At 45.2% G+C, this 23,245-nt stretch overlaps 1 protein-coding gene across 2 annotated transcripts in view; it reads right to left on the bottom strand.

Moving 5' to 3' along the window:
• The window catches only part of CNKSR3 (CNKSR family member 3), a 90,921-nt gene that overhangs the window by 53,846 nt on the left and 13,830 nt on the right, over nucleotides 1-23,245 (bottom strand). Inside the window, exon 1 of one of the 2 annotated variants that reach the window (XM_012810118.2) lies at nucleotides 3,373-3,508. The exons of the other annotated variant lie outside the window; for it this stretch is intronic. Coding sequence (XP_012665572.2) covers nucleotides 3,373-3,460 — 88 coding nt within the window. The 5' untranslated portion in view covers nucleotides 3,461-3,508. Of the gene's footprint in view, nucleotides 1-3,372; nucleotides 3,509-23,245 lie in introns of those variants that run through there. 2 annotated transcript variants of the gene reach the window in all.

Genomic DNA, 23,245 nt, shown 5'->3' with positions numbered 1-23,245 from the left:
GACTTAGCTTACTGTCTCTGACTGCCATCAGAAATTTTAATGGCTATGTAAATACAGATGGCTTTCCCGCTCAGATGGGTCAGACAAGAAAATACTTTTTACGGAGAGACATTCCCCAAAGTCAGCTTGCATCAGTTAGGTAGCCCAAGTTTCTAAAGAACTCTGTAAAATACAGGTGAGGGGACTCTACATTTTTCCAGGAAATCTGGAGAGAATTCTTTTCTAGCTCTTGCACACTTGAATGTGGCAACAAAAACTTGCTCTTCAAGCCAGGGGTGAGTGACCTGAAAGGGTAGGGACAAACCACATGACATTGACAGTTTCTAAGGGATTTCACAGTATGGAATTCACAAACTCTCTACCTATAGTTCCCAAGTCAATTTTTTCCAAAAAAAAACTTCTGGGGAGAGACAGAGTCTCACCCTGTGCCCAGGCTAGAGTGCAGTGGCACGATCACAGCTCACTGCAACCTCAAACTCCTGGCTTCAAGTTCCTGTTTCAGCCTCCGAAGTAGCTGGAACTGCAGGGATAGGCCACCATGCTCAGCTAATTTTTTTTTTATTTTTTGTAGAGACCAAGTCTCACTACATGGCTCAGGCTGATCTTGAACTTCTGGCCTCAAGTGATTCACCTGCTTTGGCCTCCCAAAGCGCTAGGATTATAGGTGTTACCTACTGAGCCTTTCAAAAACTTTATACAAAAAAAGTAAGTCATTCCTTTCTGGTATCCAATAAAAATATAGCATATGAGGCTGTACACTTCAAGTTTCTTTGAACACTATTATTAACAGCATCTCAAAGACAAAAGCAGAGTCAGACAATACTACAGCAAGGAGAAAATGTCAAGTGGTTGTCAGCACAGGTCACCACCTCCCCATGCACCCTCAGGGCCTCCTCAACAGGGCAAGGCCAGCTCGCTCAGCTCATGTTCTGACTTGTGTCTCACGCGTAAACAAAAAGAAAGCGCAGCACCTACCCCACAGAAACATGCACGAGCATGAACAACAATACAAAATTTTGGAAATACTGCAAAATTTGAGGGCTCACTGCACAGAGTGTAGGATCCAGGCTGGGCCCTGAAGGACACAATTGGGCAACCTCTGAAAGAAAATTTGGAAGAGGATGGGGTGAGCCAAGAAAGACCTACAGAGCTATTCTCCTCCACTGTTATTTGTGTGTGTGTGTGTGTTTTAAGATAGAGAAGAAAATGTAGGAGATCAGCTCCAAGAAAAAGAGTTAAGCAATGAGAAAACAAACAGCAGAGGCATGCGGGCGGCAGCAGAGGGGGGACTTTTGGGAAGAGGAAACACAGGGTAGATGGCTACTCCGCTTCCATTTAGAGCCCCCAAGTAACCCCGACAGTCATTCCCAAGACCGTCCTTATTAAGTGAAACAACAGGACTGAAACCTTTCCCAAGGCTCCACCGACCCCATCCTCCCCAAACACGCCCGGAACTCACAGATACTTGGCCTAAAGCCCTCCATCCTTCATTTCCTGCTTCTTATTTTGAAGAGGCCTGGCCCTACCAATAGTACAGAAGTTTTCTGCTTGAGAGTCCTAGAAAGAAATGACATCTTCCCCTAAAGAGTTCATTCCCCCTGAGCCAACTGGTATTTATTTAGATACACAGCAGAACCTCCCTAGTTGACCACCTCCCTGCACTGCCCACCTCCTTACGTTGACCTAATTTTCATGGACCAGACATGCACCGCATGTACATATCAGTACAGTAGGCCCAGCTCCTTATGTTGACCACCGTCATGTGTTAACCAGTTTGTTCCAGTCCCTTGGATGGTCAACTTTCCAAGTTCCTACTGTATTTACCCAGGAAAAACACTGTCAACTGAATGCTCCTATGGAACATTGGCCTGTGTAGGGTTTACCATTCCCTCGAGGAAGTCCCATGATATACGCAGTCAACAGGTGGTCCTGAAGAGGGTCAACAACTGCAGACACCATCCTCTGTGCACGGTCATCACAACTGCTTAGTCACCCAAGCAAAAGGCATAGATCATATTGCTAAGAAGTAACCCCCTGAAGTGATTCTGTACAAGGCTTGTGCCTTGATAGAAGAGACACACATCTGAAGTGGCAGACTCCTATTGAAAAAGGAAGTTTTGGGCAGTGCCTGTGGCTCAGTGAGTATACCGAGGGTGGCGGGTTCAAACCCAGCCCAGACCTGCCAAACAACAATGACAATCACAAAAAAAAAAAAAAAAAAAAAAAAACAGCCAGGTGATGGGCACCTGTTAATCCCAGCTACTTATAAGGCTGAGGCAAGAGAATCACTTAAGCCCAAGAATTTGAGGTTGCTGTGAGCTATGACGGCACAGCATGGAGGGTGACATAGTGAGACCCTGTCTCAAAAAAAAAAAGCAAGTATTTTATTTTAAATTTATCTTATACCATTTATTTACATACCATTTATTAATGATTTTTAAAGATCATTCCTTAAACCTGCTATAAATCCTGTACATGCATATTTTATACACACACTCCATGACCTTCCAACCAAAAAAAGTCCTCCCATGTATCATGGTCATTTCTATCAGACCGCCTTTTAAAATTTTTTCTCCTGAAGACATCACTTTTAGAAATTACCTGGTTTTTTAGTCTGATGGCTTCCTGTATGTCACCTCCCTCCAAAGTGTCTACCACAGTCAGGGATCTTGTCCTGTTATCAGCAGTATCTCCAGTTTCTAGAATAGATTCTTGCTCATAAGAGGTACTCAGTAAGTAACCACTGAATGAATGAAGAATGAACACACCCACATATACCAAGACAACAGGGGGGCATGGTGGAAAAATGAGAACAGAGTGGACGCAGAGTCAGGGAACCGGATCAAAGGCCAGCGGGACATCTGAATCTCCTGTGTGCCTGGGGACAGCTCTGTCAGCTCTTCCTAAACTTCAGTTTCTCAGGTTTAAACTAACGAGAGGAAATGTGTCAGTCGGTGCTTCCTAAAGACAATTTGAATTGATACTTTCAGTGGCATCGATGAAAAGGTTCATTACAATAAATCCTTTAATGAGTGAGTTAAGCTGGCAAGAGTGAACTTTCCCATCTTTAACCACCTTGCACCACATTTTTTTTCAATATTCCAGACTGCAGGGTTCGTCATTTGAGTTTTGCCAAATTGTCACAAATCCTCCCAAAACTTTCCAACACGTTTATTGACAAAAATTAATCATATGGACCCACAAAGTTCAAACCCACGTTGTTGGAAGATTAACTATAATTGGACAACATTTCCATCACTCCCCAAAAGAAACACCCATTAGCTGTCATTCCTTATTCCTTTTCCTGCATCCTTACATGAACATTTCTGAACATTTCATATACATAGACCCCTAGGGATGTGGCTTTTTCACCTGCAGTATGTTCACGGTTCACCCACATTGCAGCACATCCTTCCGTGGCTAATCTTCCACTGTATAGACGACCACGTTTTCTATCCATTAAATCAGCTGATAGGCCAGTGATTTTCAACCTGGGTGCTGTGACACACTGGTGTGCTGTGAAAGGATGTTGCTTGTGCCACAAAAATTTTTAAAGATCATTTATTAAATTATTATTTTTGAAAGTGGTTCAAAGCACAGTAGGTATATTCTTGTTTCTCTCTCTCTCTTTTTTGGTCAACATAAGTGAGCCATAGAAGTTTAACTATAGCTTCAAGTGTGCTGTGACACAGAAAACGTTAAAAACACTTTGATAGGCACTTGGGTTGTTTTTACCTTTCAGGTATTATGAAATAGTGCTATGATCATTCATGTACCAGTTATTATGAGAATATATGTTTTCAATTCTCTTGGGTATTTACCTAGCAAAGGAATTACTGGGTCAGGTGGTCACTCTATTTTACTTGTTAAGAAAGTGCCAAATCATTTTCCAAAAGACCTGTACCATGTCACACTCCTGCCAGCAACTTAGGAAGGTTCCAATTTCTCCACAAATTCGCCAACATTCACTATTGGCCATCTTTTTTATTACAGCCAAACTAGTGGGTGTGAAGTAGTAAATATAGTATTGTGTTATCAGATTTTAAAATCTAAATTTTAAACAGGTCCTCAGAAACAAGGATTAAATACCCGAGAGCCAGAGGAAAAAGAATCCACATTACGCCCAGGCAGTGCTCCCCAGCTTCAGTCACTCAAGCACTATCATGATTTTGCCAAATTGGAGTATCATTTCTACTACTATTTCCTTAGTTATTAAAAATAAATTAAAATTTTAAGGAATCTTAAGTCACTGCTACGAATTCATGCTATTCCATAAACAGAGGTATCATTAATATCACAGGAAGAAAGGGAAGTTAGCTACACGCAGTTGTCTCCCCCACTTCTTCATGTTAAAAAGAAAATTCACAGATGACAGGTGCTGAAGGATGGTAGCCACAAACCCATTCTTCTCGGGTCTCATCAGACAGACTGAACAGAAAGGCGCTAATACTGAGTGAGGCCGTGAGTCACTGCCACATCCACGGTCCTTCTGATGTTATTTCGCCACCATCACAGGCTCCTCACGCTGGGAAACCCCGCCATCGTGTTTCAGGAAATACCAATTGTGACGGACAAGGTCAGAAAATGAGTTCCAAAGGCTGGGGATGACAGCTCGCTCCTGTAATCTCAGCATTTTGGAAGGTCAAGGCAGGAGGATCACTTAAGCCTGGGAGTTAGAGACCAGCCTGAGGAAGAGCAAGACCCCATCTCTGCTAAAAATGGAAAAATTAGCAGGCCTGGTGGTGGGCACCTATAGTCCCAGCTACTCAGGAGGCTGAGGCAGGTGGATGGCCTGAGCCTAGAAGTTCAGGGCTGCTGTGAGCTATCATGATGCCAAAGTACTCTAGCTGGGGCAACAGAGTGAGACACTGTGTCAAAAAAAGACAAAAAAGTAAAACAAAACAAAACAAATGAAAATGAGTACCATACTGATTAACTGCACTGGAGGTTTTGATGGACAGCTCTCTATGCAGCCCACTACACTTGGCTGTTAACAAACTTTGTTCAGCAAATTTCCAATAAGTCTGCCCATCCTGCAGGCACCTGGATTTTCAAGTTTCAACAAAAACAACTTTCAGGGCAAATATACGTAATATAAATTAAAATAAAGAACACCTGCCCTGGACAGGCAAGCCCAGACAACCACCCAGAGTGTGACAAAGTGCCTGTATGGGCTTTACTGACAGAACTGGCCCCGAATGCAAGGCAGACACAATGCACTGGCTTACATACGACTCACCTCCGCACCTAGTCCGGCAAACGTACTGTTTATACATGACTTAGATAAAAACAGCCAGGGACAGCATATTTGGATGCCTCCAGATTTTAAGACTAATTATCATCTGTCACCATCCAAGCTTAATAAAATATTAAATAGTATATTACATTAAAAGAGAAAGAGTGATTATTAAATTTGAAGGGATTCTACTGCATCTTTACCTGGGTACTACTCAGCTGTAGATCTCAACGCTGACATCCTTTTCACTGGAAATATTTCCTTGGCCCTCCCCTTTCCTTGCCCCTCACAGCACTTATCACTATATGGATCATCTCCTACCTGCATGGCTGGTGTCACTTCCCAAGACCTCAAACACCAGCCACATTCTGGTCACCATACTATCCCCAACAGCTAAGACAGTTCCTGGGACAGAGAAGCCATTCAAGAATTATTTGTTGAATGGATGAGTTCAGAGGATGTCAACATGTTATTCATTGTGTAAGGCTGATAAGGCCTGGGCATGTTTAGATCTGCCACTGAGAGGACCTTTCAAAAAGGCAGCAGGGTGCAGGGCTGCTGTCCATTCTTTCAGGCCTATTATTTCACCTTTCACATGCTCTCTGGCACTAGTCTAACCTCTGCGATGCAAGAAGAACTAGATGCTGGGGCCTGTTTGATCGTTTATTAGCTGAGCAACTTTGAGCAATTTACTCAATGCTACAAGCCTCAGTGTTTCCTGTGGACTGCCCTCAATCCAGGGACTCCCCCACAACAGAAGCCCCCTTTTCTTCTGGTGTATCTTCCAGACAGCTGAGTTATTCAAACTCCACACCAGACAGAACACGGCCACATTACAGGGCGGGGGGAAGTGCAGGGAGAGGATGAAGTAATGTGTCTCCTCTCGGCCTGCGGAGCTGACTCCAAAAGCAGGCAGGGCTGTGGGCCTCAGAAGGCTCCAGAGAGGGCCCTGAGGAAGGGCTGGCCAAGGAAATTGCCATTTACAGACCATTTACAATGTTTACACAGTAGTTGATTAATCAGCCTCGTTTATTCTTCTGAAGAGTCCACAGGATCAGCCTTACTATATCCCTCTCACACAGGAGGAAATTGACGGAGAGGACAGAGTTAGAAAGCAGTAGTACTGGTCTTGAGGTCCAGCTTTATGCAACTCCAGAACCCACTGTCTCCCCTGGGAGACTCAGACAGAGAAGCCTGGGACGGCACAAACTCTCCCGAGAAGCAGCACTCAAGAGTTACAGCACGCCTGGCCCTTTCTACCCCACTGCTCCTGGCCACCACTCTCCTCTTAGCCAGCCCTCCTTTCCCTTCTCCAAACCAGCACTGCACTCCTTAGACAAGATCCAGCGATAAATCTCCCCCATCCATGAAGTTTGCAAGCCACCCTCTCCAAGTGGATGTGGTCACCTCCCCCGACTCCTGCAGCCTCTGCCCACCCAGCATGTACAGACCAGCCTCCACTCAGGCATGGCGATCTGGCCAGGACACCAGGTGCCACCCTGCTGATGGACAGGCCTGATTCTGCTGATGTGCCTTTCTCTGAGGCCTCTTCCTTCCTCTCAGCTCCATCCAAGTCAGTCTGCAGTCAGACGTCAGCCTTCTGGGGAAGACTCTTGTTCACCCGTGGACATCCTTGGGCTGGGCTGCCCTGCCGCCCCTGATGCATGCCGGATACGACAGTAATCTCTCCTCCACTCCTTCCTCTTCCAAACTAGAATTTAACTTTCTAGAAAGAAGTCATTTCCTTATGTTGTTTACAGTGCTTTTATGTGGGGTAGAAGACCAACAAATCATCATCATTGTCACAGATAATTTTCAAAAGACCGCTTACAGCACAGGAACACCTGCGGACTTCACCTTGCACACCTCTGAACCAGAGGGTAAGAAGAGCCCTCTAGGCAAAAGTAAGAATAAAGCGGCCTGGATGGAGCTGGAGAACAGTCCTCTTAGTAAAGTCCAAGAATGGAAAAGCACGTATCCAATGTACTGAATATGAACATGCAGCCAGTAGACAAACTAACACACGCCTACACAGAAGAAAAACTCAACTTAATTCAAGTTGGAGGGGGGAGAGGGGGGATGGGTGTGCTCTCACGTAATGGGCACAATGTAAGGGTACATAGCACCCCCCTGGGAGAGGAGCACAACTACAACAGGGGCTTTACCTAACAGACGCAAACATTATAACCTCATCATTTGTAACATCATATTGATCAGAAATTAAAAAAAAAAGAAGCTGGCTTGGGGAGATTTTCTTTTTACTCTGCAAACTCAACACCATCAGCAGCAGAAGTAATGATACCCCAGTCTTTTTCTTTTCAGATATGAATGGTTTGATGTTAGACAAAAAATATGAGTCTTTCTTTGATATGTTAAAAATATAAAAACAATGCAGTAACTACATCCTCTTAACACCCGACTTCTCAGAACCTCAACCCAAAGCCTATTTATTCCCATTTTTGAAAGCAAATAAGTTATTTTCTTTTCCAGCCTTCCAAGAGATACAAATTGGGTAAATGTGAAATGGGCCCAGGTGGGCATGCTGCCAGGAGCGTCAGCTACCTAAAAACAAGGTGAGTAGCTTAGAGAATGTGGCACCACGCTGGGGTCACTCAGCAGTCACACGAGTGTCAGGAATCACACCCTTCAGCAATTGCGAGTAATTCATTCTTTCTTCCATAAACAAGGGAAAAAGAAATTGTTAAATGCACTGTGTGAGCACAAAATGTTCAAAATTTTATTTTAGGAAAATTTCTATCCAAAATCAAAGGGGAAAATAAAAATTATCCAGGTCCTAAAGTGATGAGGTTCAGTTATCAGGAAAATTCACACATAGGGAACAGTTAATTCCTTCCAGACCAGGAGACAGAAGGAGAGATCACATCAATTCTCTCAGAAGAAGTACACACTTTATCTTTTTTAACTTTGCAAACAAGACCATTATAAGGTCCAGCTTATGAAGTGAGCTGTCTTGAAGCCAAATTAAAAGCCTCACAAGACCCATTTTCACCTGAAGAACTTACTTTATTTCAACCCATTCAATGTATTTCAAAGAAAGACTATTCCTTAACATTTTTCAATCACTGAACTATCAAAAATGTTTATAACATCAAGACTTCTTTGAAATACCTGGGAAGCTATTAGTTTTGCACAGTGGGGAAAAAAAATTCTCCGAGCTTCTCTGTAATTTTTAGTACAGTTTAAAAATACCACTCATAGACTACTACTAGTACTAGATATGGAGGAATAACCAGGTCGGCAAATCCTGGACCCACCCAAGGGGGCCCAAAGGACAGCCTCAATCAGACACTTCCGTCTCTGCCTAAAGCTTGACAGCAGCTCTTCTGTCACCCTCACCACTCTTCCTAACACGAGACCACGCTCGTGTGACTCCAATTTGGACCCGTTGTTGGTTCTCCAACCATTCGCTCCAAAGATGAATCCAAACTTGCTCACATCACTCAGCGCAGGCACTAGTCTAGTTTTGACAGAAGAATGTCCCAACGGTGGAAGACAGGTCACAAGCACAGCACAGGCCAGGTGGTCAGTGCTGGGGAGAAGGCGAAAACAGACAGAGGACGTGGTGGGGTCACAGTCCAAGAGGGCCTCTCAAGGAAGGGGAATGCAGCCTTGAAGGAAATGACTGGACCACGGGACAGGCACAGGCCTCTCAACACGGGCTGCAGGCTTGCTGGCCAAGCTCCACTCCTTTCTCTCCTCCCGTGGCATCCTGCACTCCGGCCTCAGGAGTTAGCATCTCTCACCTACCATCCCTCGCTGCTTCACACTTTCATGAATTTGCACCTGATCCTCTACCTGCAATGCCACTGACCCCTCTGAAGCGTCCCACCCCTTAGGAAGCCCTCTCTGGACACCAAGCACACACCAGCTTCCTCCCCGGCAGGACACTGCACGTCTCCCTTCTAACACACGACACTATGTACTGGTGATTCCTATGTCTGACTCCCTAGCAAAGTGACACTCAGCTGTAGCACCCGGTCCTTCAAGGCTGCTGCCTCTTGAGGGACTCAGTTAATGAAACAAAATGCGTATCACCTTTTTGCAATACCATCTTTGAAAAGATCTGTCCAGGAAGAAAGCACAAACTCATAAATGCTCTTTTGTTTAAAACTCCCTTTGTAAAAATAACTCTTTTCTTTTCCCTCTGAAAGCTGCAGGTTTTAAAAGTTCTTTCGGGGTCTTCCCTATAAAATTATCTTGACACCTAGCCATGTATCACCGCACGGGAAGCAGCTATAACTCTGCGGTTGGAAAAACATTCTGAGAAAGAAGAAATTCTATCTGCCCAGACACCAAGAGGACGGCTGAAGGTGTAACGGGAATGGCCCGCTGGGCACAATGAAAGCGACTTACACTCTCCTTTATAGCTAGGGATTGTTTTCACAAACAAACTTCCTGTATCCTCCTACATATTAAAACTTTCTTTTTTGGAGGATACATTGTTTCAAAGGGAGGGAGGAACACACACTTCTTTCTGGCTTTGCTTTTCCGGCAGCTAAACCCTGGGCCTCTTAACACCCCAACCTACATCTCCAGGTCCTGAGGGTCCCCCAAACAGGAGCAGAGGCCAAGACCCGTATGTCCCCAGAAAGAAGACAGATCCCAGTAAAACATTCTTCTTTCAGCGCAGATTCCTTTTATTTGAATTTCCATTCTGTTTTCAAAAATGTGGGGCAAATGAAAGTTGGAGAAGAAAGAGGCTCCCGTTTCTGAGCAAGCGGGCCGGATTCAGACAGAGTCAGGTTCTCACTGCAGAAACGTGAGCCAGACCTCACCAAGGCCAGCCGGAGCCACGCCGCCAGCTGGCCCTGCTCAAGCCTAAACCAGAGCCCTGAACCCAAAGACCCCCTAAAAATAACAAAGAAAAGGAACTCGGCTGCTCTGCGTCCCAACTCAAGCCCAAAAGAAGAGGAGGGGAAAAAATCGTTTCCATATTTCACATTAACACAGATCTCACAGCGACAGTTAGGAATGCATGAGTCAACCAGGGGCTGACAATGATCACCACCCAAATCGAGCCCCCCACTACTACAATTCACGCCGAGAATGTACCACACGGAACCCAACGATGGCTGGCCCGCTTGGGAGATGTTTCTGTTTACATACTTCAAAATGACTTTTTAAAACATGGAAATCCCTTTACATGGATTTTACTTTTTCTGTTCAAGAGGAAGCACCTGGGTAGAGACCTTAACATTTAAAATTTGTTCCAAAGTAATTTGAGATTTTATACTTGAAACTTACTGCAACCATACACTGTTGGTTTCCCTCAGCCCCCCAGACTCCTGTATACTGTGGTTCAGGTCAGTTCTGCCCTTGACCAGATCCTGGGTTTACTGTACTGCAGCGGTCATTGTGGGGGAGGAGTGCCTGCAATTCCAGAAGGGTAATTTGGGGGGAAGTAAACTTACTCCTAACTGGCCGTCAGCAAGGGAAAGTTAGCCACAGCAAACAGTGTTGAGAGCCCAGCCCCAGACGTCTGGCGCTGGGGCTGTCTCATGTCATGATAAAGGAATATAAAAGAAAACTTTTAAAATAACAAGTCCCTTTCCTGAGGCTTTCTGTACTCTAGAATGTGAGCTGGGCACTCACTCTGGTGTCTCATTAATGCTCATAACCACTATGTGGTGTGAGACCATGAGGCTCATTTTGCAGATGTGAAAAGCAAAGCTCAGGAGGGCTAAATGTTCCAGGTCATATTCAACACGGTGTTTCCCACCCTGCGCCAGGCTGGCTCTGCCATCTCCCTACAGTGACCCCAACCCCTTGTCCTAGAGTGTGCCTCCTGAGTGCAGCAGAGTCTCGCGAGCAGGATGGACATAGGGAAACAAAGCTGTCTCCCTGCTTGTTCTCTATGTGATCAAATTAGTCCGTGCCTCCTAAGTGGATAGGAGAAGCATTAAACTGGCATCTTAAAGCATCCCCCTCCTAGGCTGCAGCTTTTATGCACGTCTGTGTTTTGTTATTTTTAAAGAAGACTTGGAGACCAGGTTCTGGGCACCTTCAGAGCGCTGGAGATGAATGACAGCAGGTGGCTGGCACATTCTCAAGCCAAGATGGCACCTTCCCTGCCTGTCTAAACAACATGCACTGAGGTCATGATGACAGCATTCCAACAGCAATTGCTGCTCCTGGGACAATTGCTAGTGCATTTCAGGGAGTAACCAAAACGCCAAGTCTAGCCAGTAGGTCTGCTGGGGTGTGGCAAGTTCAAATGTACAATACAATTTTAGCAATTTGTCATCAAATGCTTCCCATGATGTCATCAGCCCATGGCTGTAACAAAACAAGGATCTGTCTTCTGGGTCCCACGTCTCAGCACCAAAATTCAAAGAAATTACTTTGCCTTTTGGGTCAAAAATCGGACAACTGCTCTTAAATGGGTAGCTGGCATATACTTTCTCTTAAATAGGCTTTGTAAAATTACAAGACAAGCACTGGAGAAAAATTCAAGTCCCATACTCTCACTTCAATAGTATGATCCTAGGATTAAAAAGATTGAATATTCATTCTAAGTACAAGGTATCATAGTAATAAAACTCTCAGGGCAAGAGATCAGCTTTCCCTTGTCAGAATGGCCCAAGATATGTAACCAGGTGCAAGCCAGACTGCCACAAATACCCTAAATCCACCGTCCACCCCTACTGACGCAGGTGGTCCCCAACACCTTCCTGTAAGCACGCATGCAAATGTCTAGCAAAGGTTCAGGAAGGCCCTGACACCCACGTCCAGGAAAGGAGAAGGGGTTAGTGAGGAGGGGACTCTCTTTTCCAACCTTTCTAGAGTTATCGTATTTAAATTTTTCACATGAAAGCATTTCTGTATTATTTGACAAATGAAAATAAAACCTGCGGGGAGCAGAAAGGCAATGGGAAGAGGGGTGAATATATGAAAACAAATCGCATTCCACAGCTCCCGAATGTTTAATCAGAAAGGATTTTCCACTAATATTCTCGTGATCACCAAACTGCTCCATGAGGATGCGTTTCTGCCTGCCACGTTAGAAGCAGCTGTTTCCTCTCATTCATTATCTGCTTCCTCCAAGGCCCTGAAAACTGAAAGGCAGTGGTGTCTGGTTCCAGAAGCTGAACATGCAAAGCCACATCCACGCCGTCACCCCAACGGCAGCTCGGACAACGGGCAGGAAGGCTCCAGACAGGGCCTGCTGCCTTAGATCTCTGAATCTGACCAAGGCATTCTTCCTGAGCCTTCCAACTTGATCACACCTAAGCCACAGAGCCTCCAGCCCCTGACAGTCCACCCTGGCCACAACCCCCACACCACTGCACCTGCCACCACCCTGAAAGACATGTAACGTTCTTTAACCTGAAAGAGAACAGAGAGGTTCACTGATGGACTTTCAACAACCTCTTTCCATTTTCAAACAGGCTGGAGAGACTGATGATGTGAATGCAACCTAATGATTTCTACAAGTTGCCAGTATGCCAACTTCATCCCTGGTATTCCAATGGCTGAGTCTTATTAGTTTCCTAAAACTCTTCACCTTGAAGTTCTCCATCTAACTGGTATCTTCAAGCATCTGTCTCAAACACACACACACACACACACACTTCACTGTGTGCTCCTCTGGACAGCTCCTCGACCTGTAAATACATCCTCGCTGAATGCATCAGCTCACACCCGGTGTTACATCTCTCTTCCCTGCTGAACTAAACACTCCTTGGCACTGGATCCCCCAAACCCTGAGTCTAGTACCTCTCACAGATGGTGAATAAACTTATTCATTGGAACTGAACAGAACAGGAAGAAGGCTAGAACATGCCATCCTACTGCTCGTGAGTGGGACCCACAGGCCGCAATTTTTATGGCTTTGGGGGAAGGGGCCATGTAGGGCAAGGTTGAGAACAAAGTACAATCGGAAACAGTCTAAACTGAGTGTCTAGAGAATTAGGTTCTAGCCTGGGTTCTGCCACTACATCTCAGCTATGTAATTCTCTGGGCCGCAAGGTCCTTAAACTATAAAATGGAGTAATTTATTCACACAAAAGAACACGTATGTGAGCTGGATGATCTAAGATCATCATCAAGCTCAAATTATAGTCAGCAACGGGGGGAAAAAAACACAGAAATCATAGTGCTGGCACCACAGTCGTAGGAAAAATGTCCTCTCTTGTTAGACACCCAGTACAAGTCAAGAAATGCCCCAGTCCCCAGGCTGTCGTCCAGTTCCCAAACTTAAACAGAAGTAGCATCTTAGCCTTGCCCAGTATCTGCTATTTCTTCAGCGCAAGGATCCCCCTGGGCTCCCTCATATCAAACCTAATACGGGTTCTCGCTATGCCCTCTGCCCAAATAAAATGGGGTAAACATTTGAAAATAAAACCGATTGCTAGCATCTCAATTGGGCAAGGCCTCTCTGCAAATTTAACCACACAAGAACACCAACAGCCAGCCCCGCATCTGGAGGCTGTAAACAGACTGTGAACCAGCCACCCAGGCCTGGAGGGTTTCAGTTTGATTCATCACCTTTGCCAACCCCACGGAAGGCAGACCTAGCAATTAGCTTGGATTTTTAACTTCTCCTTGTGGAAGAGTTTTTGTGAAGTTTTTCAACCTTTAAATTTAGTGTACGAGTTTGGAAAACTGACACCATCTAACATATACTTTACATGAGTCCACTATCTAGAGTTCTAAAGCTGACATGCTGGGGAGGTGGGGAGAGCGGCTGGCAGAGATGTCTCACAAACATGTCTTTAAAGGGACTGCGTAACCCCAAAGAAATTAGACAAGTAGTAAATTGGAAACCTATCTAGAAGAAATTACACCAGCTTCTGGAGGACTGGACAGGACCTTCTTTGGCTCATACAGATTTTCCCAGTTTTAGTAGAACTTTTTCTACATTAAGCACTGGCGGAAAGCCCTTTCTAGAAAGAGGCACACACTGACTGAACCATAAAAACACGTTTCCCTCCACTCGAAGATGCCTTTACAAAAACGGCTCCTTCCTCTACAGAAAGGCAAGTCAAGGGAACTTAGAAGCTTTATTTAACACTTCATACTTCCCAAAACTCATCAGGTCTGAGTCTGGCTCAGTAATCCCCATCTGCTCTTCACCAAGCACATTTCACGGGACTCTGGTTCCTACCTGTAATGGTGTCTCTTTGACACCCGTGGGAATCACCCTTCTCGCCTTTGCCCAGGGAACCTAAAAGTCCTTTGAGAGGTTTGCAACTTTCTGTGATTTGGAAATTGAGGGAAGCAACTCTGGTGACTAAGGACAGAGGTAACCACCCTTCCCATAGCTATTCCCACAGTGCTTACAGGAGCAGAGCTTACAAAATCGCTGCCTGGCTCCTAAGAAGAACCTGGGCTGGTTTCCTTAATTGGGTTTGGCAAGACATAGCACCTTCCCTGCAGAGCTGTCCTGCTAAGACGATGACTCACTGGTGCACACGCTACACGATGACATGCCCATGTATTACTGACACACCTACCAGTTATCAGAAGCCACAGTGAATCGGGAAATGTCACAAGTCTCAGGCATTAAATGTGATAAAAAGAGAGAGAGTTGGCCTCAGTGGCCGCCTCCCCTCTGCCTTTTAATGACTGTCATCCACATGCCATAACCAGAAGCTTCAAGTCTCAGGACACTACACAAGTGGAATAACTGAAGAAAGAAATTTCAGAAATGATGGTCGGTGCAGTGGCTCACACCTATAATCCTAGCATTCTAGAGAGGCCAAGGTGGAAGGATTGCTTGAGGTCCAGAGTTAGAGACCAGCCCGAGCAAAAGTGAGACCCCTGTCTCTACTAAAAATAGAAAAATTAGCCAGGCCAGGAAGCCCACACCTGCAAGCCCAGCGACTCAGGAGGCAGAGGCAGGAGGATCACTCAAGCCAAGGAGTTTGAGGTTGCTGTGAGCTATAATGATGCTGCCTCTGTTCTAGCTGAACCTGCTCATCATTGGAGAGCGAAACTGTCTCAAAAAGAGAGGGAGAGGCATGAAGTTTAAGAGGAGTAACTGGCATCTCCTCTTTTCCATGAATATCATTTTATACCAACACACTCCACAAAGGACATGGGATCCACCTTCCCTTTACCATTTCTCTCACGGACGTGTAATTTACTGTTTGTAAGAGGTAGAATATCCTTGCCTGATTTGAATCTGAAACTATCCTGTTGGAGATGTGAATTATCCCCCCCCCCCAGGATATTCCTGTGGTCTGTACAACAAAAATAGCAGCTAGTGTTTTATGAAGCACTTAAAATATGGCAGCTATTGTGGGAAATACTTCACCCTCATAATCACATTTAACCTTCAACACAAACCCGAAAGTTTAGTAAAAGCACCATCCCAAATTGAAAGATAAGCGAGCTGACTAAACAACGTACACAACTTGGCCGGCATCACACATCCCGTCAGGGACAGTGAGGAAGCCAGAGTCCCACAGTCCCTTCGAAGCCCTGGCTCTTAGCACCATGTGACACTCCAGCAGCCACAAATGTTCAGAATGAGGAAAGGCCCACACACAAACACACTGATTTATCCCACACTAACGGAGAAAGAGAGAGAGAGAGAAAATACTATGAAAGAATGAAGGCATGAATGAAAATTCTCTCCAGGCAAAATCCTGACAACCCTTCCTCCATGCAGGCAACCAGCCACCTTCACCTAAAACACACGCATTCCAGTGACAGCCATGACATTTAAAAGCCGTTTCCAACTTTGTTAGACGGACAGAGATTTTCAGGTTTTTACCTTCTTCCCTGTGAAGTGTTTATACCAACGACCTTTATGGCCAGGCCCCAATTTGTGCAGATAAACAGATACCATCTTTGATCTTTTCAAGAACAAAAGAGAATACCACTATCATTTGACTTTGAGGTGAAAATGATCCTTTTTAAAAGAGAAAAAGAATGTTCACTACAGGGAACAAAAGAAAACTGAATAACTCTATTCCTTACATCTCACTGCAACCGTATGTCACTTTCACTATAACTTGGACCCACAAAGAGCAAATGAAACCAGCAGTAACAACACCATCTACACGGTGCCATCTGCTTTTATAAGAAAAGTGATTTGATAATGCCATTATAATATTGTATTTATATAGCTACCACGAAAGATGATAACTACCTACCTTAACTCACAAAATTGTTTTGAGATCCTTTTGATGACGAGTCATTACTGATTCATTTCACTTATCATTTCTGGGACATCTACCATAGTTGTATTAAACGAGACAGATTTTTCTTAAATTTTCTCCTTAAATTCCTAAGGTTGCTGACAGGCATTTATGCTTTCTACTTCTCTGTTATTAGTTATTCTTAGAAAATGTTTCTTTTCTCCTTGGTTCACTATGAGACTATGATTTTACGAGATGGAATTTCTACAGCAAGACTGGAACGTGACATCTCAAGGTAAAGTTAATTTTGGAAACAGGAAAAAGGTACCCATATACACGTTATCTTAAGATGCTTTTACACCAACCATTCTAGAGGTGGATCTTTTAAAACGATGAAAGAAGAGAAATGAAAACATCCTGAGGATGTGAAAACAAGCCTGCTGATACGACAAAAAGCCACAAATCAAAATGTCAGATTTCTAAAATATGCTGATCAGGATGTTAAGCTGAAAGTTAAAATAATAGCTAGACAGAGGGGATCATAGATTGAGAAATCGGGAGGGTAGGAACAGAAAAATTGGGATTTCCGTGGCTGGGGCCAGGTTTGAACCCACCATCTCCCATATATGGGGCCGGCAACCTACTCCTTTGAGCCACAGGCGCCACCCAAATTGAGTTGGTTTTTTTTTTAAAGGTAACTATTAAAAACTAAACATTTACGCTGTTTAATTATTTTTACACCACATTCCACTGAATTATAACTCTGGACGATTAAAAACGGAGGCTTTCCCAAGCCTGCATGTACGTTTAACCCTGGGAATAAAGGGGTGGCGTCCACCACCTTAACAATCTGCAGAAGTTTAACCCTGGGAATAAAGGGGTGGCGTCCACCACCTTAACAATCTGCAGAACAATAGAAAGCGTGTGAGAGAGCCAGGGAGAGGGCAGCCACACCCTGCAGAGGTGGGTTCCTGGGGCTCTGTTGCCTTAATCCAGCCTTAATCAACACCAGTACGGCATAACCTGTGTGATCTTACAGAGCTCAGGAACTCACAGATGAATTCTCACACTGCCACTTCTGGATCTGGTATAGCAAGTACATGCTTCGCCCAGGCCTAGAACATTCACAGTATCGGGGGCGGGGGGATTTAGGTATAAAGATCCTGCACTGTGAAGAGGCAGCCTCTCTAACCCTCAGGTGATACTTCTGACCACTCCTAGAGAATAAATTCCAACAAATGGTGTGCTCTGGCTGACCTCACTGGAGTCAAGACTCTGAACACATAAAGACTACATTCTATGCTGAGCTAGAAACAATTATTAATCATTAATCAGCAACGGGAAACAGATCACAGGTGATAGCACCCACGGCTCAAGGTGAGAGCTCCAGGAAACGCTCGGTCCCGCAGCGTCCCCACCTCCCGCCCCCATCTCTGTTCCTCTCCACCCATCCCTGGCTTCCTGTTCCTCTCCCACCTCCGCCTCTCACCTCTTTCTTCAGCTCAGGTCAACATGTTAGTATTTCTTCATTTTTCAATAAAGAGTTTATATGTTTCCTTAAGGCCAGAAGTCTAAATGCCCAGTAAGTCAAGTTCCTCTTTGCAGAGAGCCCTTACGTGGCATTTTCCCCACAGTAGGGTGACAAGTCCATGCTGAGTCCAGAACACAGTACAGCACTGCATCCCAGAAAAGGGAGGCCCACACCTGCCTGATAGAATTCTGGACCAAATATCATAACATGCAGAAACATTAAAAAGCAAATGTATGTATAAGGGTCTGCCTGTGTTGAGTTTATGTGTATGTGTGTTATCGTGTGTATGTGTGTATTGTGTGTGATGCATACATGATACACACATGTGCAGGGTTTATATAAAACATGTGCACACACATAATACCGACACACACATATTTCCTCCACAAAAGAAAGCCACTAGACGAACCTTCATTCCTCCAGTGGTTTCCATGGGCTTGGTGGCATAAATAGGGCCCTGGGATCTAGCCCCCCACTCCCAACACTCCACCCTCATCCATTTCCACTCACCTCAAGACAGATCCAGTTCCTTCAGTTACTAGCAAACACCAAAACGCCATGCAGTCTCTACCTCCCGGTTTCCTCCTGAGAACACTGTTTCCCTCTTCTAGGCCTGACAACCTCCTGCCCATCCTCCAGGTCTCAATTTAAAAGTCTCTTCCTCCAAGAAGCCTTCCCTCGCAGTGCCCATCCAAATCTGAGTTAATACCCATTCTCTGTCCCTCTACGGTGCCCTGTAAGCTTAAATGCCCGCTGACGTATCTGTATTCCACTCTGCTGAAAGAGAACCCTGCCAAAGAAACAGGGACCCTGCCCTGTTCCCTGCATCTAGAGGAGATGATGGGTAGGTACTCAGTAAATCCTGGATGACTTATGTTTAAACTTGACCGGTTCATTTCAAGTTGCGTCCACTCTCCTGCTAACAAATGGCCTCCACCTATGGGCAGAAATAATTTACATATGACTTCATGGCATTCTGAATCCTTCAGATAAATCTTCAATGATATAAAAGTAAATTGCTAGTGAAAGAGAATTCTTCCCAAGTTTTGGATCTGTCCATAACAGGTCTTTTCTACCTGAATAGGTAAGGTATGGAATAACACAGAGTTCATGAAGAGAACTATTTACTTTTATTTCCAAAGCAATGTGGAAAAAAAGGAAGATAATTTCTGCTGAACAGCTCTTGTCTGTAGAAGCCACCAGTGCTTAGCTATTCACTAAATGAAAGGCTTTGTTAGTATTAAAATAAGGGATTGCATAATCTACAGTGTACTGTTACCCAGTTCAGGGAGGGCATAACGTGTCCCAATTTATCAAATATCTAGTTATCAAACAGTTACCTATTCTAAAAGTTAACTGTAGATTACCAAAAATTTAACATGAAATGCATTCAGTACTTGTCATCCCGAGAATACAACAAAGCTGTGTCCTTCAGGGAGGTGCTTATGATCCAGCAGTTTCTCAGTCCAACCAATCCCTCTCCTCCCATTTGTTCTGAAGTTTCCCCTAATCAGATGTTTGTTGCACTAAGGTCTACTCTGTCAAGTTCACCAGTGACCTCCACACAGCTCAATACAACGACCGATCCTCATTCTCCTCTCCCTGACCTCATAGCAGTCTCTGTCCCCGTAGAGCCCTCTCTTCATCTGGGGACACCGCTTCACTTGCCTTCAGGACACTGTGCTCCCCCAGTCTCCTTCCTACTCACTGGTAGCAACTCTGCCGCAATCATTGCTGGCTGCTCATCTCCCAGACGTCTACACACACCACAATGCCCCAAGGCCTTTCTCTTCTCTTCTCCTGTCTCCCTTTACTCGCTCCCTGATGAGGTGATCCAGTCTCAAAAGCCTGAATACTGCCTATATCTCCATGGCCAGCAAATTTCTGGCCCAGCCTCTCTTATTAATCCAGACACATCTATCTAACCCCCTGCTCCCCTTGGTGGGCTTGTGGGCACCGCACAGTGAAAACCCAGACCTTCCCTTCCCCTGCTTCTCCACATTAGTCCACCTCTCAGGAGATGGCAATTCTATCCCTGCAGATCAAACACTTCCTCTCATAGCACAACCAGTCTCCAAGTAAACCCTACTGGCCTTTCAGAATATCCCCCACAGGCTACCTCTCCCCGTGGCCACGGCTGCCACCAGCCCAAGCATCACTGTTCTTGTGATTCTTGCCATGGTGTCTGAACTGGTTCCCTGATTCCATCCTTGCATGGTCACCGTTTTTATAAGATATAAATCCAACACCATGCCTTGGTTCTAAGTCCTCGACTGGCTCCCCCAAACCCTGAATGTACATCAGAGTACTGCTCCGGTCTCTAAGGCTCAATGCCCTCTGTCCCCCACCCCCTTGCATCTCCTCTCCTGCTGTCCTTCCCTCCATCACTCTGCCCAGGCCAGCTCATCCTCACACGTCCATGTGCCCAGAACTCCCTGTCTCAAGACATTCACACTTGCTGTTCCCTCTTCCAAGAACATTCTTGCCCGTTAGCCACACTGCTCACTGAACTCTTTTCCTGCCATTCTAGTTAAAACTGCATCCCTACCCCACCCTCATCCAGCAGGGGCCTTCCCTCCGGCATCCACCACATCCATGTGTTATGAACTCTGCTGACCGATTATCCGCCCCACTTCAGCATCAGCTCTGGGAAGATAGGAATGTTTGTCCATCTTGTTCCCTGCCGTATCTTCAGCTCTCAGAACAGTGCTGGCCCACAGTGGCGTTCAATAAATGTGTGGGATGGACACACAGTGAACAGCAACCCATGTCCAGGCTGAGCAGAAGTGTCGCTGACACTGCATGAGGGGCACAGGAGCCACACGGCTCCTGCCTGGTGTGTTCTAGTGACACAGCACTCCACTGAAAGCCTCACTTCCACAGCTCACTAGGCTTAACAGGAGACACAGGTGCCATCACTCCAGAATCCCACGTACACTGGGTTAGTTTGAATTTAAACATCAGAGATGAGAAATTAAGTTTTAATAAAATATCAACCAGGCAGAGCTCTAGGGAAGATCTTAGAAGAAAAATAATCTATCATTTTATGGCTGATTAAGTAAAGAAATTTGTTAAGCTTACCTGAAAGAAACCATAGAAGAAATCACATCTGCCTCTAAGTGTTGATTGGGCCAGTGATGATTAAGAAAACGGACCATGTCACGCTGGTTGAGGAAAGACCGTCCACCCCTTTCCTTTAGTGCCGTCCTTGAAGAGCTCTCCACACCCCTGGTTTCCCCTGCTTGGTCTTCTACTCCCCCACCTGCTTGGGCAACCCCAAGGAGGGACAAGTCTCAGGAACCAGGCTCATCCCCCCACCAACCCTGCACAGCAACTGCAGCCACTTATGTTACCAGAAATTCAGTTCTCACTGAGAGGGGGACAAGACTTCGGGGATTATGCCAAGACACATTCTGCAATGATCAGCACCAATTTTATAGTTCCCCTGACATGCCATCCTGTCGGTCTCTAACCCTATGATTTTACTTTGTGGTCTATGACTTAGGCCACGCTGTACAGAAATAATTCTGGGTGCCATATTCATGTATATTGCATCATTTCACACTCGAGTTTGAGGCCCTGCATTTCCACTAACACCACCCTATTCTAACACATTCCATGTGCCAGGCTGCATGATATTGACACTTCATTAAAACAGAGACAATTAGATGCTACAGCAAGAAGGGCGCTGTGTTTTCTTAAATATTTGAATCATACAAGATGTTAGCATCCAGGAAGACGTGCCATCTGCAGACCAGAACAGCTTTCCAGGCTGGTATCTGGAGGGTGCTCACTCTTAACTCACAAAGCAGCTCTTCTTCAGAATTCAACACATTCTTAATGGCACTGCAGCCTGGACTTCAACGTTGCCCCATCACCACTCCCGGGTGGATTCAGACCTCTGCCAGGCCTGCCAAGCATTCCTGTGTGGCACCTCTCTCTGTGTCTCTCTGAGCTCAGGCCTCCTCAAGTCTCACCAAGAGACCATCCCAACAGCCACCAGCCACCCCAGTTCTCCAGCAAGACACCATCTTTCAAACCTCTGTCTCATTTCCCCATTATCCAATGAACTAACAGCAAACTTCCTACCCACAAACTGCAATTCACAGACCATCTTACGAGTCGTACCTGGCCAGCTGTTAAATGTACAGTCCCCTGAATCCCCTCTGCACAGGGATGTTACCAGAATCTCTAGGAGCTGGGGCCAGGAACCTCTGATGCCCACTAAAATCTGAGCACCAACACCTTCAGTCTTGCATTCAAAGACCATGGCTAAACACATCTGACTATGATGGATTAATAGATTAATCATCTAACTATGATGATTAACCAAACCAGACAAAACTGGACAAGAAATAAAGAGGATGCGCTGGCCGTCTGAAGGTAACAGGGAGCAGCACAGGCGCCAGGGCTGGAGGGGTCACGATCCTGGACAGACGTGAAGTCTTTGAACGTTCTCTCCCATGTTTCCCTGCAAGGCTTTTCTGATTCCAAAGCAGCCCGGACGAGAGGCCAACCAGAAACGAGCCAGGGCCCTGCGTGCAGGAAAAAAACTGTATCTGCCTTAACATGTACCAATAAGAGGCCAGACGCCACCTCCAATTCTCTCATCTACAGACAGCCGATGCTGGCGTTTTTATAAATTTCCTTCTTGGAATTAATGTACATCCTATAATCTAGAATTTCAATATCTGAGAGAACTCTAAAAATACTAGTGACTACCCAAAGGTTAAATCATCTCTATTAAGCATATTTTAAAGAGCATCTTTCCCCCTTTATAATAGTCCAATCACATACTAAAAAGAGAAAAGAAATAGATAACAGTATTCTCCAGAATGGATTTTTAAGTGGTAAAATTACAGATTAAATTTAAGTAGGTAATTTAAATCATACTGCTAATAATGTGACTAATTTTCCCTTGCCCTGGAAACTTACGACCTGCCCAAATGTATGTTGATACCTATGCAAGGGCCACTGGGGAGACATCAGGCTCTGGAATCTGATGCTTTCTGAGTCAAACCCTATTTGCTAACTTTGTGACCTCAGATACATCAGGGCTTGGTTTCCGTCACTCCAGAATGGAGATGATCAAAGTGCTGGTGTCAAGTAAGCATTGTGAGACCAAATGAGATAACACATGAGGAGCCCTAGCAGGGCCTGGCCCTCAGAGAACCACCCCTGACGCCAGCTCCTGGCCCCAACAAAATCTGAGCTTCCTGAACACGGGCCTCATTTATACCTAACTCACTTTCCTATGCCCAGTGAGAAGCAGAGTAACTGGTCCAAAAAAAGAAATCTGTATATTTTTAGCTTTGTTTTTAGCTTTTAAAAGGGAATTAGAAGCTGGGTGAGGTTGGCTCACACCTGTAA

This window comes from Otolemur garnettii, unplaced genomic scaffold (genome assembly GCF_000181295.1).
Source record: "Otolemur garnettii isolate 467f Iridium unplaced genomic scaffold, OtoGar3 scaffold00126, whole genome shotgun sequence".
Classification (NCBI taxonomy): Eukaryota; Metazoa; Chordata; class Mammalia; order Primates; family Galagidae; genus Otolemur; species Otolemur garnettii.
This window is presented reverse-complemented; position numbering and strand designations above follow the sequence as displayed.